General features: G+C 39.4%; 1 protein-coding gene across 1 annotated transcript; it reads right to left on the reverse strand.

The window, feature by feature from the left end:
• Nucleotides 1–396: 396 nt before the first annotated feature.
• On the reverse strand, nucleotides 397–14,491 carry ndp (norrin cystine knot growth factor NDP). Its single transcript, XM_052564768.1, has 3 exons — nucleotides 14,347–14,491; nucleotides 7,781–8,136; nucleotides 397–1,668 (listed from the first exon to the last, which is right to left on the reverse strand). The coding sequence occupies exons 2-3, from the start codon at nucleotides 7,970–7,972 to the stop codon at nucleotides 1,444–1,446; spliced, it is 417 nt and encodes a 138-aa protein (XP_052420728.1). The 5' UTR covers nucleotides 7,973–8,136; nucleotides 14,347–14,491; the 3' UTR covers nucleotides 397–1,443.
• Nucleotides 14,492–15,507: the final 1,016 nt, after the last annotated feature.

Consider the following 15,507-nt stretch of genomic DNA (forward strand, 5'->3'; position numbering starts at 1 on the left):
AGGACTGGCTTCAATTAACAGTAATCAGGTGAAATACTTAACCCCATTCTGTTTAAAACACTTGTCGGTTTTGCTTGAATTATCACTTGTTAGAAAGGGAATAAAGAAGCACATGTGTACAACACCTGGAACGTTCTGTTAGAATTAACGGAAGGTCAGAGAACAATGTGGTATGACATCTAACCGGGTTCCTCGGTTCTGCAGCCGACCGTGTGGCGAGATGTCTTAGGGCAGCCATAAAAATTACAGAGAACTCAACTGACAGCTATTATGTGGACTGTCTGTCATGCTGTCAAATTAGCCATTAAGTTAATTATAGCCCCACTGAAAGTCACATTGTATGGAGGAGCCAAAGTATGTGTAACAAGACAGCTAGCACAAGGCAGCCAGTCAGTCTTTAAAAACAAAAGGGCACTGTTTATTAGATTCATGTGCAGAGCCCAAAAAGCTGTCAGGTATGTAGTGGAGTACAAACCTGTCTAGCAAGCAAACTGTCATCATTTCAGCAATTTGTACAGGTACAGCAATTTGTAGAGGGTGAATTTATTTCAACAGACATTTGAGGAACAATACATTTTCTTTCATTTTTATAGATATATATGGTAATCATCATTTACTGTACAATACCACATTGCAAACATCATAGTTATCATAACTGTACGTGATTAGCTTGACAGCCTACTGCTATTATGTGTCATGAGCCATTGCGAGACTTTGATGATGAAATAAACAGACTTAACACTGACATTTTCCACATACAGTCTGGCATGGTAGATTGCTCTGAACTCCACAGTAAAAAAGCTGTAGGAGGTTTACAAAGTCTAAAATTGGCAATACGATCGTTACAAGAGTATTTTTCATTGTTTAAATATTAAGCCAGTATAATGAAGCAAAAATGTATGCTGGAACGTTAGCAAATCCAGAGACCATAAACTGTCAATTCACCCCAACATTTTGTCATGTGATTCTAAACCAGGCTTTAGGGGGTGAACTATCAATTTCTATTCTAGACACAACTCAAACTTTTATAGTTCATCACCACTTGCATTGTCTATGCAAACGATTCTGTCCTGTTCTGTGTATCAAGTCACATAGGCTGCCAAAGTGACTCCCCTTCAGCTTCATCAGATTTTCTTCACGATTTTGTTGTCGGCATCCGCTATTTTACACACACAGTGATCAAAACAATGGAATGCAATAAAAGTAAATTGACTGGCTGAGCGCATGCGCAGGTGCGACTGGTGGGGTGACATCTGGAAATCCGAGTGCATGCGCCGCTTTACATGTGACGTGATTCTTCTTGAAGTCTTGATGGGTTGTTGGCAACATTGCGGCAGTGCTAATGAATCGTAAAATGCTTGCTCTGAATCATCTGCAATAAAGTGTACCTTCAACTTTTTTTATGTGTTTCAGCCAGAGGGTCTTTCTCCATGACAAATTTATTCAGCTGCACTCCTCGCAGCTGCACGCGAGGATGTAACGGTAAGTCGCGGTTATCCGTGTCCCGCCCGAGCATCGCAGACGCACTGCCTTCAGTTTGGAGGTATGTGGACGACAGCAGAAACACGTGCTTTTGAAAGGTTGCTTCAAGACAGAGCTGAAAGAGATCAGCGGGTCCGAGCGGGACGTGTGGCTGCAGTGACCCTCACATCGAGCCAGGAGAACCATCTGTAGAGCAAAAAAGGTTAATTAGTCCCATGTTTGAGGAGGCTGTCCATCTATCTGTCTGTCTATGTATCAATCAAATTATCTACAAAATCTGAAAATGAGCCCAATTTGTTTAAAGGAATAGTTCAAGGAATATCCCTTATGTTGTTCCATCCAAACCCATAAGACCTTCATTTGTCTTCAGATCACAAATGAAGATATTAACATTATTTTGTTTTTGAAGGGAATGCGCCGATCCTGATCTTCCTAAATGCGTCTATGTTCGAGGGAATCATTTGTGGTCCAGCTTCATTTACAGAAGGAGTATACGGGTTTTTTATGAATCTTTGCAAATTGCCTTTCCTAATAACATGCTAGTTAATCAAGTTTACAGTCTGCTCGTCACCTCATGGGGGGGGGGGGGGGGGGGGGGTCAGCTCATTATCATTTAAAGCGCATGGACTAAAAACAGCTTACTAATTTTGACAGGGTAAAAAAAGGGTGTTTTTTTACACTACCACTAAGAAATTTTAACCAAAGTATGCTATAGACTTTTAAAGAATCATATCAACTTGTGGAAAATGGGCATCCAATGACCCCTTCAACGATGTCTTTTCTACGTTTCTGGGCTTTGAACATGGTAGTTGCGTTGCTGTCTATTCAGGGTCAGAAAGCTCTGGGATTTCATCAAAAATATCATAATTTGTGTTGCAAAGATGAACAAAGGTCTTAAAGGTTTGGAACAACACAAGGGTGAGCGATTAATGCCAGAATTTTCTAGTTTGGGTGAACTATCCCTTTAATTAATTAATTTTTTTAAGAAATGAAGTAAAAAAAAGAAAGAAAGAAAGAAAGAAAGAAAGAAGGAAATGAAGCCATTTTCATTCTTCATTTTTGTAGTCCTAAATTGGCTATACCACTTTTTGATACATAAATTGTGGAATGTGTATTAAAGAAATTATTTTCTTTAGTAGTTTCAACAGTGGAACCTGTAAACAAAAGCCCCTTTCACACTGCCATTCCTGCAAATACAGGGGTAAAGTGTTCCTGTAATTGTTCCCTGGTCGCTAGATTTGGCACTTTCACACTGCCAGTGATGACCTGGTATATGTGCGTGCTTTCACACACAACCCTTGAAGATCCCGTAACGACACGTGACATCAGCGCGTGACGTGTAATGTACGAGTCGACAACGCTTGGCACGTTATACTTTAACTGAAGCAAGCAAACGATCTCTGCGTCAGCGCGGAAAGTGAGGAACTAACTGATCTCTGCTTCATTACAGTTTGCACATATGTTTTCGTCGCGAATGTTGATCTTCCTTCAAAACAGCCGGTAAAAAAGTCGCGCGATAACGCGCGTCATCACTTCGATACGGAATTAGATCTGGCTTTTGTTCACACAGCGCTCGTTCCGGATCGATTACCGCAATGTTACTATGTCCCCGACCCGGGTTCGATTCGGTAATCAATTCCGGGACGTGGTTGCTTTCACACAGAAGGCGACCAGGCAATGTTACGGGAATATTGCGGGTCCGACGTGCAGTGTGAAAGGGGCTAAACATGTTTAGCTATTATAAAGCAAGAGTCCCGTGCATCTCTAGTTTTACCCCTGTGTCAGGACTAAATTTTGAAGTGCTGAACAATGAAAGTTTGTGTACTTTCTCACCTTGACCTTGCACCTACATGTTGATGGGAGTGTGGTTGATCTCTCCCAGACCTGGATGCTCAAGCAACTTGACTCCCCCAAATACCTCAATCTAATAATTTGCCTCGTTTGCTTTGTGAGGATTGTTGTGTGACAGATGAATGGCTTTGCACTTTGTGGGACCGACTTATGGTGTTCAGTGATCCACCTGGCAACATCGCTGAAGTTACTGGCTGATAAAGAGGGATTCACTCATCAAAAAATGCTCTGTCCTATATAAGAGTGCTCTGGTAATTAAAGCTTAATGAGTGTTGCGCATCTACAATGATAGACACAAACGTGACCCAGTTCAATGGTCTACTGATTCGGAATATGAGGTGCTGGCCAGACCACGGGCCGCCACATTCCTGAACACTCCGTAAATGGACTCCTATGTCATGTTGTCTTTCAGCTGCATAGTGTTAGCAGAGTGTCACCCGCATTATAAGGAACACTAGCCTGACTAAAGCCAAAAAGCACCCGATATGCATCACTCATGGTCCGACGTCCATGAATGAAGCGGCATTTGCTTGCTGCTTTTAGCTGATGTCATTATTTAATGTTACCTGAAACTGTAGGCATACGGCCATGTTCGTAAAACAAACGGTGGAGAGATGTGGGGTATTTCAGAGGGAGGTGCAGTGGAGGTGTGTGGCCAACGGAAGATGGATATCCAAGGTGACAAAAGCTGGGCAGCAGATGTAAGCCATCTTCCCCTCTATATTTATCTCAGAGTGACTGCGCAGGTGGATCCTATTGTGTCGCACTGCTGAAATTTGCATGGAAGCAACAGCCATCCTCATAACTAATGCAATGTGTAACAAGCTTCTTTAAAGGTGACTGAGTTGAGCTTAATCCATTGTGCTGCTTTTAGACAATGGGCCTGTGTACTTGCCTGTCAATCAGAAATTGTTTTTGAGACAGGAAATTTTAACTGTTAGTTCATTGCATAATTCAAATTGTTTTCCGATTTATTACCAGAGTGGAAAAGTATTTCACATTGTCTATAGTGTCCATTTTGATTACATATCCAAGAAATGATTTGTTAATTATACAGGGAATCTTCTTGGTACATTATAATATGAATGATAAAAATGAAACTGTTAAGTATTTTGTGGATGAAGTAAACTTAAAATGTATTTTCTTCTTTAAATCTCTTAAGATTTCTGGGACTTTTCACTGCTTGTATCAATCCACTTGTACATGTTTGCCACTCCACACATACTCAGGCTTCAGTCTGTGCATTAGTTTGTGAGGATTCTTTCAGAAGATTACATTAGGCCAATTGGTGACAAGTGATTGTCTTCACGAGTGTGTCACTGAATTATTATTATTTTTTCACAATTTTGATTCATTCAGGAACCCTACCTCTATTTGATAGAACTTAACATTATTCCTTTGTGGTTTTGTTTAGAAATATTAACTTCTTGGTTATTGAACTGTTGTGTAAAATCAATATCATACTTGCAGTTGCACCATCGATTGACTAAAAAAGCACTGATTCAAAAGAGTCAGTGCTTTGTCAGTGGTACTACACCAGTTGCACTGAATGTTTTTTTTATTTACTAAAAGTAGTTTATAAGAGTAATTTTTATTTGAATCTGACTACATTGGTTGCATTTGTCAAATGACAAATTAATGAAATACTCAGGACTCTGAAGTTTATTTGTCTTGTAATGTATCTTTGGCTGCATTATAATAATGTTCCTAATTCAGAATAAAAAAATACATATATGTTGGTATGACTGCTTGTTCTGCAAAGTTGCCTGATGAAAATGTTAAAGGGGTCATCGGATGGCCATTTTTCACAATTGATATGATTCTTTAGGGTCTTAATGAAAAGTCTGTAACAGTTTGGTTAAAATTTCTCAATGATAGTGTAAAAAACACCTTGTTACCCTGTCAAAAACAGCTCTTTTCAGAGCAAGCCGTTTTGTAGCATTTTCCTTTAAATGTTAATGAGCTCTCCTGACCCCGCCCATATCTTCTGGGCCACTCTCTGAGGGACTGTTAACTTTAGGTTATTCATCTTGAAACATTACTAGGAAAGGCGATTTGCAAAGATTGATTAAGACACCTTATACTTACTTTTTCTGTTGGTGAAGTTAGACCAAGAATGAGTCGCGTGAAGATAGACGCATTTAGGTAGATCGGGGCGCATTCCCTTCAGAAACAAACGTAATCCACTAGAGTAAACAATGACTGTTGGGTTCATTATTACATCCAACAACAAAACACCTCAATCACTTAGGAGACATTCTTGTCTACATCTGAAACAATGGTGGGCTGATGACAGCTCACTCAGGGCGGGTCTAAGGTAAGACACAAGTCCAGTCTGTACTGAAACGCTACTGTCAATCAAACTATTGTGGGGGGTTGCATGACTGTGTAACGTCACAAAAACAGGCTTCTGAGATCGGCTCGATTTGAAAAAGGGGTAAATATTTTAATAGATATAGTAGATTTTATCATTATAGGGTGGTTGTGTACACACACTGCCAACACTCATTTCAGTTCAAACAACTTGTAAAAGTGCATGTAGCATCTGATGACCCCTTTAACATTTTATCATAAAATTGAACCTTTTAGCAATTAAATAAATGCTTTGAATAAAGATTAGAACTTTTTGCTGAATGAGACTCAAAGGTCAAGATACAAGATCCAGACCAAGAAGTAGAGATCTTTAAAATGAAAATTATGATTAATTGTTATATCAGTATTTTTTCCCAACCCTATTCACTAACCACTTTCTGGAAGCAACAGTAAAAAAAATCTCAGCTGCCGTGTTTAGATCCTTGAATGGATGTTAAACCAACTACGTTTTCCTTTATTTACCCAATGCTTTTACATTATCGAGGTAGTCTGTCTCATAATTAGAAAATGCAGTGTGTAATGCTTGCAGAATGAATATTTTCAGCTCAAGCACAGGTGGCTGACTAGCTCATCTTTAGTTTATTGGAAGTTGGATATTTGTTGACACAGCCCAGCTGGGTTTGCAAGAACAAGAGCCTAAGAATCTTAATTCACGATATACAGATCATGAGAGGCTGCCCTTCTGAGGGGTACAGGTGAATCAGAGCATCTGGAACTCATCCCAGAGTGTTTATTATCGATGGCTTTGTTTTGAGGGGATGTTTTTGAGGCACTCTTTTGTTTCGATAACCAAAAAATGAGTCAGGCACAGCACTGCGTGGAGCCCTGGAACTGTGCCATCTCCCAGACATTTTATGCACCCCCTGAGAGCTTATTTCTGGCGAGGCTTTGGGCCGCACAGGCAGACTGTGCACAGGCAGTGTTCCTTGCCAAGGTGTCAAAGTACCTAAAGGTAGAGGTCATTAGACAAGCCAGCCATGCTATCTGATTCAATAAATGAAAACAAGGTTTCTTCTCAGCCTTGGGTTCTAATTATGAGCGACATCCCTGGGCTCCGTATTTAAATGTAAAACCTTTTAAACACCAGGAGACTTGATTTGTTTTTAAGCAGCTTGTTAGCAGGAAAGTTGTGGGTGTAGAGAGTGTATTGTCTTACAAAAGGATCTGACCTCCAAGACCATTTTTGTAATGGTCTTGGAGGTTGTAATCATGGGAGCTTGATTTTGTGTGACTTTGACTTGGACGCTAATAAGATTTTTTTTTTTTTTTTTTAAACAAGACCACAAAAATTTCTCCACACTGATAGGCGACAAAAATTAAGTTGACATCGGTGAGATGCAAGAAATTAGTTAATGTTAGTTATTGTATTAATTAACATGAACAAACAATGAATAATACATTTATTACAGTATTTATTCATCTTCGTTAATGTTAGTTAATGAAAATACAGTTATTCATTGTTAGTTCATGGTAATTCACAGTGCATTAACTAATGTTAACAAGCACAACTTTTGATTTAAATAATGCATTAGTAAATGTTGAAATTAACATGAACTAAGACTTATAAATGCTGTAGAAGGATTGTTCTTGCTTAGTTCATGTTAACGAAAGTAGTTAACTAACATTAACTAATGGAACCTTATTCTAAAGTGTTACCGAAATGTCTTTGCAAGAAGTTTTTTTTTTTTTTTTTTCTAGTGCAAGTAGTAATTCTTAAACTTCAATTTCAGTTATTTCTCAAGAAAAAAAAACAAGTTCTGTTTTCTCTGTATAGTTTTATCTAACATTTCGATTCTACTTCGTTTAAAATTTATTTCAATTACAAAAATGATTTAGTTTTGCTACTACGGGATACTACTATGATAGTAGTTTTTGTCTTAATTGTTATGATTCTGATTCTTTTTAAGGAGTCAGTCATTCATTTTAATTATTCAGTCAAAAAGATGAACATCCTGTAACTCGTGTGTTAGCTCAGTCAATAAGTTGTTCAGATGCATTTCTGAGTTCTGAATGACTCCCTCGCTGAACTGTAAATCATTGTTCAATTAAGTTCATCAACATTTTGCCATCTTACCTTTGAATTGCACTTGTAGATAGGATGTGTGATGGTCTCAACAAAATGATGTCTCATACACCTGTCAGGATCACTGTCCCCTAAGTGTCCACTCTCTGCCTTACAGGTTACACCATTAAGGATTGTCAGCAGGGGACATGTGACCAGAAGAAGAAGAATCCCAGGCTGGCTCAGAGCGACTGAGTTCCTCATATTGTCCGCAACTTCCACAGGTAAAAGAAAAGAAAACTTGACCGTCTCCTACAGAACACAACACAGAGCTCTCCACTGTGATGTTGATGCCGCACATGTGAACCGAAACATATAGTGAGTGTTCTCTTTAAACTCAGCCATCCTCTTTAGTGGTCTGGATGTGTCTGTGAAAGGTAAAGAGAGGAACCATGGTTAGTCCAGGACGCAAGCTGCAGTAATGACACCCACCTGAGAGTGTGATATCAGGTAATGTTTCACACGTTAAAGCCAGTTTGCGGAGCTGTTTAAATTGTTAGTGGAGGGACTGCGCAGGTAAGGTAAGGTGCAGAGTAAAGGAGAGTGGGAGTTTGTCTGCATGGGAACCCAGCAGTGACAGATGACCCGAGACAGATGTCTGTTGTGCCTTTGCCAACTGGTTAAGGTGATTGCTGCCATGTCTCCAGCCAGGAAAAAGTGGGCTGTGATGTATGAGGAGTGCTGGCAGACGGCTGTAGTGTTATTCTAACAATCCCAACACTGAACAAAAACATGGTGTTTTTATTACACGGCGAAGAAACCTAATATATTAATAAACAGCCTGCAGTGAATTTCCCCAGAAATGAATTTTTCATAAAACGAAATAAGTCTCCACGCAAGTTCTCTCATGACAGCGAAACAACTGCCAGCATAGGTACATATTTATTTATATATATATATACTTCTTTTTTCATGAGCTTTGTGCTTTACAGTCCTCATGACAATGCGCGGCAGTTAAATTCACTGAGCCACAACTGCTAAAAGGTTTGGTGTAATGAGAGGGAGAATGAGTAGCAGAGCCCTGAGGGTAACCGACTCTGCAAACCTGGATCAGACAGAGAGGAAATTATCATTCACTAAAACAATGCCTTGCATTATGTCTAAACCTCTTTCCAATTTTATTTCGAAACCCGCAATTGCTCCAAAATCACAAGCACATCAGACTAATTTAAAGCTTTCTCCTTGTGTTTTTCTTACCGGAGCGACTCATTTAACTTTAGCATTCCTCGCATAAGGATTTTAGGTATCAATTTGCTTGTTTAAATAAATACTCCCTGAAATGTTTAACTGCACCGGAGAGCATGTGTTGAGGGGTTTACAAAAGCACATATCACAGTCTGTTCTTAACTCAGATGCTTTAAATACAGGAGGCTCTTGCTTCGTCATTTATTTAGTATTGGGCATACCAGCCGCCATCTTCATCATCATCATTGTGCCCAGACAAGACTGTTGACATTCAAACCTGGTGGAGGACGTCTGCGGCAGTGATCTGTAGGCACCGTAATGGGCATTTACAATGCAGTGTAGACACCCCAGCTCAAAAGATAACTACAGATCCAATTTAGTTCATAAACAATGAGACGGTGACCTCATGCCGCAATCATCTATGGCAGCTTCATCAGTCAAAAGCTTCTAGTGCTGTTAGGACAGTTGTGGGTGTGTTGCTTCTTGCCAGAAGTCAATGTAAGGTAATGTTGACCACCATAGCATCCACACCTGCTTCAGCCTGTAGATTTATAAAGCCCACTGTGTCTACAAATGGCAGAAGGACTTACAATCACCTCCATCTTAGACGGAATCCACCACATCTGTCCACCTCTGAGCAGAGGAATTGTTTCCCTCTCTGGCTTCATATCTATTCACTTTTGTACACTTACATTTTGGAGTTTATAGACTAGGAAAATGAGCTTTGACGTGCTGGAATCTTAGCATAACAACTGTCTGATGCAAGATGTAATCAAATTAGTGATTTAATTAGCTCTCACAGTACAATCGGAGGCAGAGACAAGAACTTGTTTTTCTCAGCATGGACATTTTCGGGAGTGTCTAAAACAAAGTGTGTAACCAGAATATTTTCGCCACAGTGTGATACATTGTAAAACACTCTAAAAGTTAAATTCTATCATCATCTACCAAAGTCAGTTCACTCAGTGGCCATATTTGCAACGCCTCTGGGAAGCTATTTCTGGCATGCAAGACCAACTCCTGTTTACTTAAATTGAGGAAATACAGAAATCTCAGAAACTCATAACTTAATAACATATTTCAAATCAACAGCAAAATCTGACATGATGGTGTTTTCAATAGGGCTTATGTCTCATTATGTCTTTCTTTCTTTTTTTTTTTTTTTTTACACTCAAATGGTTTATATGGTGTATACTTGAGGTTAGTCCAGTCAGTGTGCAAATACAGTCATCCTAAGGGCAAGCCTATGACTGTTTCTATGGCAACTGAAGCTTCAAACAGTGGTTGCAGTGACACAATTGCTTCACAAATTGGCAATTGACCTTTTAATTTAGAAGGTGGGACTAATTCTGACATATTTCGTCTTGCAGTTTCTTCCATGCATAAGTAAAATAAGTAAACCATCTTGATGTGTGTGTGTCTATATATATATATTATATTATTATTATTATTATTGTAACACTTTAGAATAGGGAACACATGTTCACCAATAACTAGGCATTTTCCCTCAATAAACTCCTAATTTGCTGCTTATTTATGGTTAGTAATAGTTGATAAAAAGGTCTTGAATAGGGTTATACAGAATAAAGCATTAATATGTGCTTTATTAGTACTAATTAAACAGCTAATAATATGCATGCTAATAAACAACTAGTTGATAGTGATAACTAATCCTTAAAATAAAGTGTTCCCTATATTATATTATTACTTTAGTATTTTGTGGAGAAGAAATAAAAAAAAATTGTTCCATGCGGTGAAGTCATTGTTGTTTAACATGTTTATTGGTTGCATAAAAAGTTGAAACATTCTTGAACATATCATCTTTTGTGTCCCTCGGAAGAAACAAAGTCACTGGAGCGACACGAGGGTGAGTAAAAGTGAGCTATCCCTATAATATTTCCAAATTGCAAGATGCAAAACAGTGTATCTTTTACCTTCACTAACTGCCAAATTTTATCCCACAGTAAACAAATTTAAGAGGAAGGCAGGAGCCAGGGCTGGGTGAGACACGCCAAAACCCCGCTGCACTGAACTCTCAGGACAGACTGCTCTCTTAGGGAGCGCGTCTTAACCTGGAGTCCAGTCAGTAGCTATAACGCGACTCAGGGAGCAGTTCCCTGGAATGAACTGTCCCTAGGCGTGGCACTAGTGGTTGTGGAAATAGAGTATGGATCTTTTGAACATGGCTGATCCTCTCAGGCTGTGGCAAGCCTGAGAGGGGCCTCGCCGTCTGCACCATTAGAACTGTGAAATTCCTGACATTCAAAATCAGCCGCAGTTTAAAGGCCGTATGGCAGAAGTTGTTGCACTCAATTCAGTGCTGCTTCTCACCTCACTCAGGCCTCTGTGTTGTGATATCATTAAAAACCATAGTGTCTATTTGATTAAGAGGGTATAAAATGTGGGAACAACAAGCTTTTCATGTCAGGTCATCTTCACATGGTGGTTTTAAAGAACTCAAGGGGATCATGGGTCGGTTCTTGATATCTCAATTCTGTCTCCTGTTCTAACCCTTGCTGCTTTTTCTGCTTAAGATAAAGCTCAGACTGTCATTTTAAGGAGGATTTTCTACTCAAAACCAGCTAAGGGGTTGGATTATGTGGATTGAGTCAATTGAATCCACATTATTAGTTATAGTTTCCTCAACATTGCTGTGAGGAAATGGGCTTATTTTAAGTTAGAGCTCAATTTCTGAGGTAATCCATCTCAAAGTCTCTTAATGCCTTCAAACCAAACTACGCTGAGAAAATAATCAGATTGGAAGAACATTTAATCTGGATCATAATGATTGCACAATGTTGTATAAAAGGAATCATGATACTGGAATAAACACTATGTTTTAAATTTTAGACACAATATCGGATGATAGTTTGTGTATTTTTGCAGTCAACAAAAATGGTTCTGCATATTCTGTTGTGAAATCTGTTGTGAATCTTAGAGCAATAAACAGTAGTCTTTTTCCTGAATGATTCAGTTTTTCAAATGAATCATTGGAGAAAAAGATGATCTGTCCTATTTTTAATAACACTGCTGGGTTTGCATATTAAGTACTAACCAGTAGCCATATCACCCAGTAGCCCAAGACTGGTTGCCCACTGAAGCTAAGCAGGGTTGAGCCTGGTCAGTACCTAGATGGGAGAGCAGGGAGTGCTCTCCATTTGGTCTGTGTGATGTCCTAACGCCCCAGTATAGGGACAAGGTCACTATACTGTCAACAAGCACCGTCCTTCAGATGGTCATTAGATGTCCCAGGAAAACCAAGGTCCTGACCCTCTGTGGTCATTAGATGTCCCAGGATGTTTTTTGAAAAGAGTAGAAGTGTGACCCCGGCATCCTGGCCAAACTTGCCTGTTGGCCTCTGACCATCATGGTCTCCTCTCCGTCAATGAGCTGGGTGTGGTGGGCGTTCTGGCACACTTTGGCTGCCATTGCATCATTCAGGTGGATGCTGGACACTGGTGGTGGAGGAGGAGATTCTCCCTTCTATGTAAAGCACTTTGAGTGCTCAGAAAGTGCTATATAAATGTAATGAATTATTAAGTAGGAACTACATTTGAATTAAAACACACTTTGTAACCATTAAAAAATTACATTCTATATAGATTGAACGTAGTTTGAATGCAATGCAGACATACTTTATCTGCCATATGACTTAGTGTTAATTGCATGGCTTCAATACCATTTGCAACTGCCATGGCCTCATGGGATAGTAAAGGTTTTATCGGATGCGCACATCCGAATCTTTGCGGAAGTAGTAGGTTATCTGGGTACTTTTTGCCTATTGTTTTACGAATACTTAATTGACACCTTGTTGCCACCTACTGTCATAAGGAAAGAGTCACTAAAAATCCCCAGAACTGTTGTATAATATAAAATATATTTGTTGATTATACAAGAAAATTTTAAGAATCATGTTTCCAATGAATCCTTCAGATTTCATTTAATCGTTTGAGTACTCTAACAAGGGTATCATCAAAACTTCAAAAGGGCGCTCTTGATGGGTCTGCCAGCAGCTGAGTCCACAGTTGTTGAGTGAGCCGTGTGGTCGCCTAGTATTTGCCAATAAGCAGAATTGTCTTCTCAGTCACATTGACATGCCCAAACCCCCTCCTCCGGTGAAGGGGTTACGTCACTGTTTTCTACTTTTTTAGCACCCTATTGTTTGACCGGCTTTTAATAAACCAAAGGGCAGATTCCTGCTGGGATCACCCCGCAGCCCTCCTCCCATGCCCATCTGCAACCCAAGCAGCATGCCAGGGGCACTGCCACCACACGCCGACGCCAGTAAACCACGTCTCCACACTAAAGCCCACACTAAATATATCTCCTGTGATAAAGATAAGACAAACACAGTGGATTGGAAAGTAGCTTGTTGCCAATAGCCAGGGCACCATGTGAGCCAATGCTAAACTAATGTTAGCTTTACATTTAGCTTCTCAGAAAAGTGCCGGTCTGATTGGAATGCTAAAGGATGAAAGGGTCTGCGCACTGTAAATCCGTGGCAGGGTTTACCCTGTTATGTTGTCCCATTAACCTTCCCGCTCTAATGTGACGTGCAAATTGACGGCTGTCGTCATCTTCTGAAAATACCTCAGATTTTAATATCTTTGTAAATAGCTTGAAGAGTCATCAAAGGACTGTTATGTAGTAGCCTACTGATTATGAATGAGTTGCGCACTGGTTGACACTGTCTGCTTTTAAATCTAACATCCTGAGGGAAGTGTGTTCTAGTTCACCTCTTCCTCAAGCTCCATAAACAATCCTCAGAATATCTATGATTTCTCATCTGGTGCGCTCGGCTAACGACCTCTGGCTTAGCATTAAATTGTGTATTCAGTCCCTGTCTGTGCTAGACAAGCAGCTGATGGCTTACCTTAGCAACCGATCTCCCACAGCACACATTATGTGAAGCTCGTCATTTATAATATAGCCATTTTGGAGTCATTTCGGAGCAAAATCATTATGTGTCTGATCTTAATGTTATTAATATGCAGTCTCTCTTAAAATTGGATTCTTAAATTGTGAAGTCAACGATGACCATAATTAGCATGTCACTTTGGGCAATGCATTATATTACGAAAAAATTTAAGATTGAAGAAATGTAATAATAACACACACACACATATATATATATATATATATATATATATATATATATATATATATATATATATATATATATATATACACACACATACATACACACACACACACACACATTCTAAAAAAAAAAAAACATATCTAATTAATATATTTATATTTAGTATTTGTTAAGAAAGGTATGTGCTGCCGAAACAAGGAAACAGTAAAACATAGATATATAGCGATAACCTTGCAGTCAATGAAAAGTAATTCTGATGACCTGATCACCTTTAAAACACTGGTGGTCTTACCTTCTGCCTGGCGCCGTTTAACCTGCAGTATTCAATCCCAGCTGGCTCCTCTAGGACAGAAATGAATTTTTTAAGCAACAATTGCCTTTAGATCTCTCCTTCTCCCTCATCCACTTGCTCTCTCTCCTCTCTCTGTTTCTCTTTTACTCTCTCTCACGCATGCCGATTGTGTGTGAGCTCTGACTCCTTCCCCTCCCTCTCGGCTCCCCTCCCCTCCGCTTTGACATTCACACCCCCTCTTTTATTGAGGAATCACATGGAAAAGGGAAAAGGATGGATGATGTACATCTTGGGATGGTTGTCAGATGTGGAACGTGACAGCAGTCGTATATAACCTTAGGGACACACACATACTCGCCCCCAGCTGCCACACCGACAAGCAAATGGGGATTCCAGCCAAATCAAGAGGACTGACCAGAAGTCTGGCCCTCTTTTACGAGGTCCAGGTTATAAAACTGTTAGCAGAGTTTACTTAAAAACAATTGGTCTGCTGGGTTTTCGTTGCTGTCTTGAATGAGACTTGGGAGGTGTAACTCAATCCAGCTGCAAGCTATTTTGAAGTATGTATGTAGTTATATGTTGTAGCATAATGGGGAAAAAGTTTTTTTTTCTAACTCAAGAAAAACTACAAAGGGGAATGACAATAGCTGTATTAAATTCACATCTTCATACGCTAGCATGTGTGATGAAATTCTTACAAAATATGAAGAAATTGCAATCAAATGCAAAGCACATAACTGCATTCTTGGAATATAAAATAAAAAACAGATGTGCAATTATAAGTTCCCAATGAACGGATAATTACTATTTCACATCTCCGACATGGAGAGAATCCAGCAAGCATTTGTGTTTTTCTCAAAGTTTGTCCTTCTGTGGCCAAAAATGTCCTTTAAATGTCATGGTCGAAGAGGCAGTTGAAATTAAATTACTGCAAATATTGGCACTAGAGGGAGAAAAATTCGAGATATGGACTTCATCCGAAAGCAGACTGAAGGTTTGTGGCTTGAAAATATCTGATTGTCAGATCTTACCAACTTTATCCAACAGTTTCCATGATGCAAAGTCTGCCAAGAAATTTAAAATGACTTAGTTTGAAGCTTCTCTAAGAAAAGACAAGGCCAAGGTGGACTAACTTAACTCCGTATATTGACTAATTTACAG

Source organism: Carassius gibelio, chromosome B9 (genome assembly GCF_023724105.1).
Source record: "Carassius gibelio isolate Cgi1373 ecotype wild population from Czech Republic chromosome B9, carGib1.2-hapl.c, whole genome shotgun sequence".
Lineage (NCBI taxonomy): Eukaryota > Metazoa > Chordata > Actinopteri > Cypriniformes > Cyprinidae > Carassius > Carassius gibelio.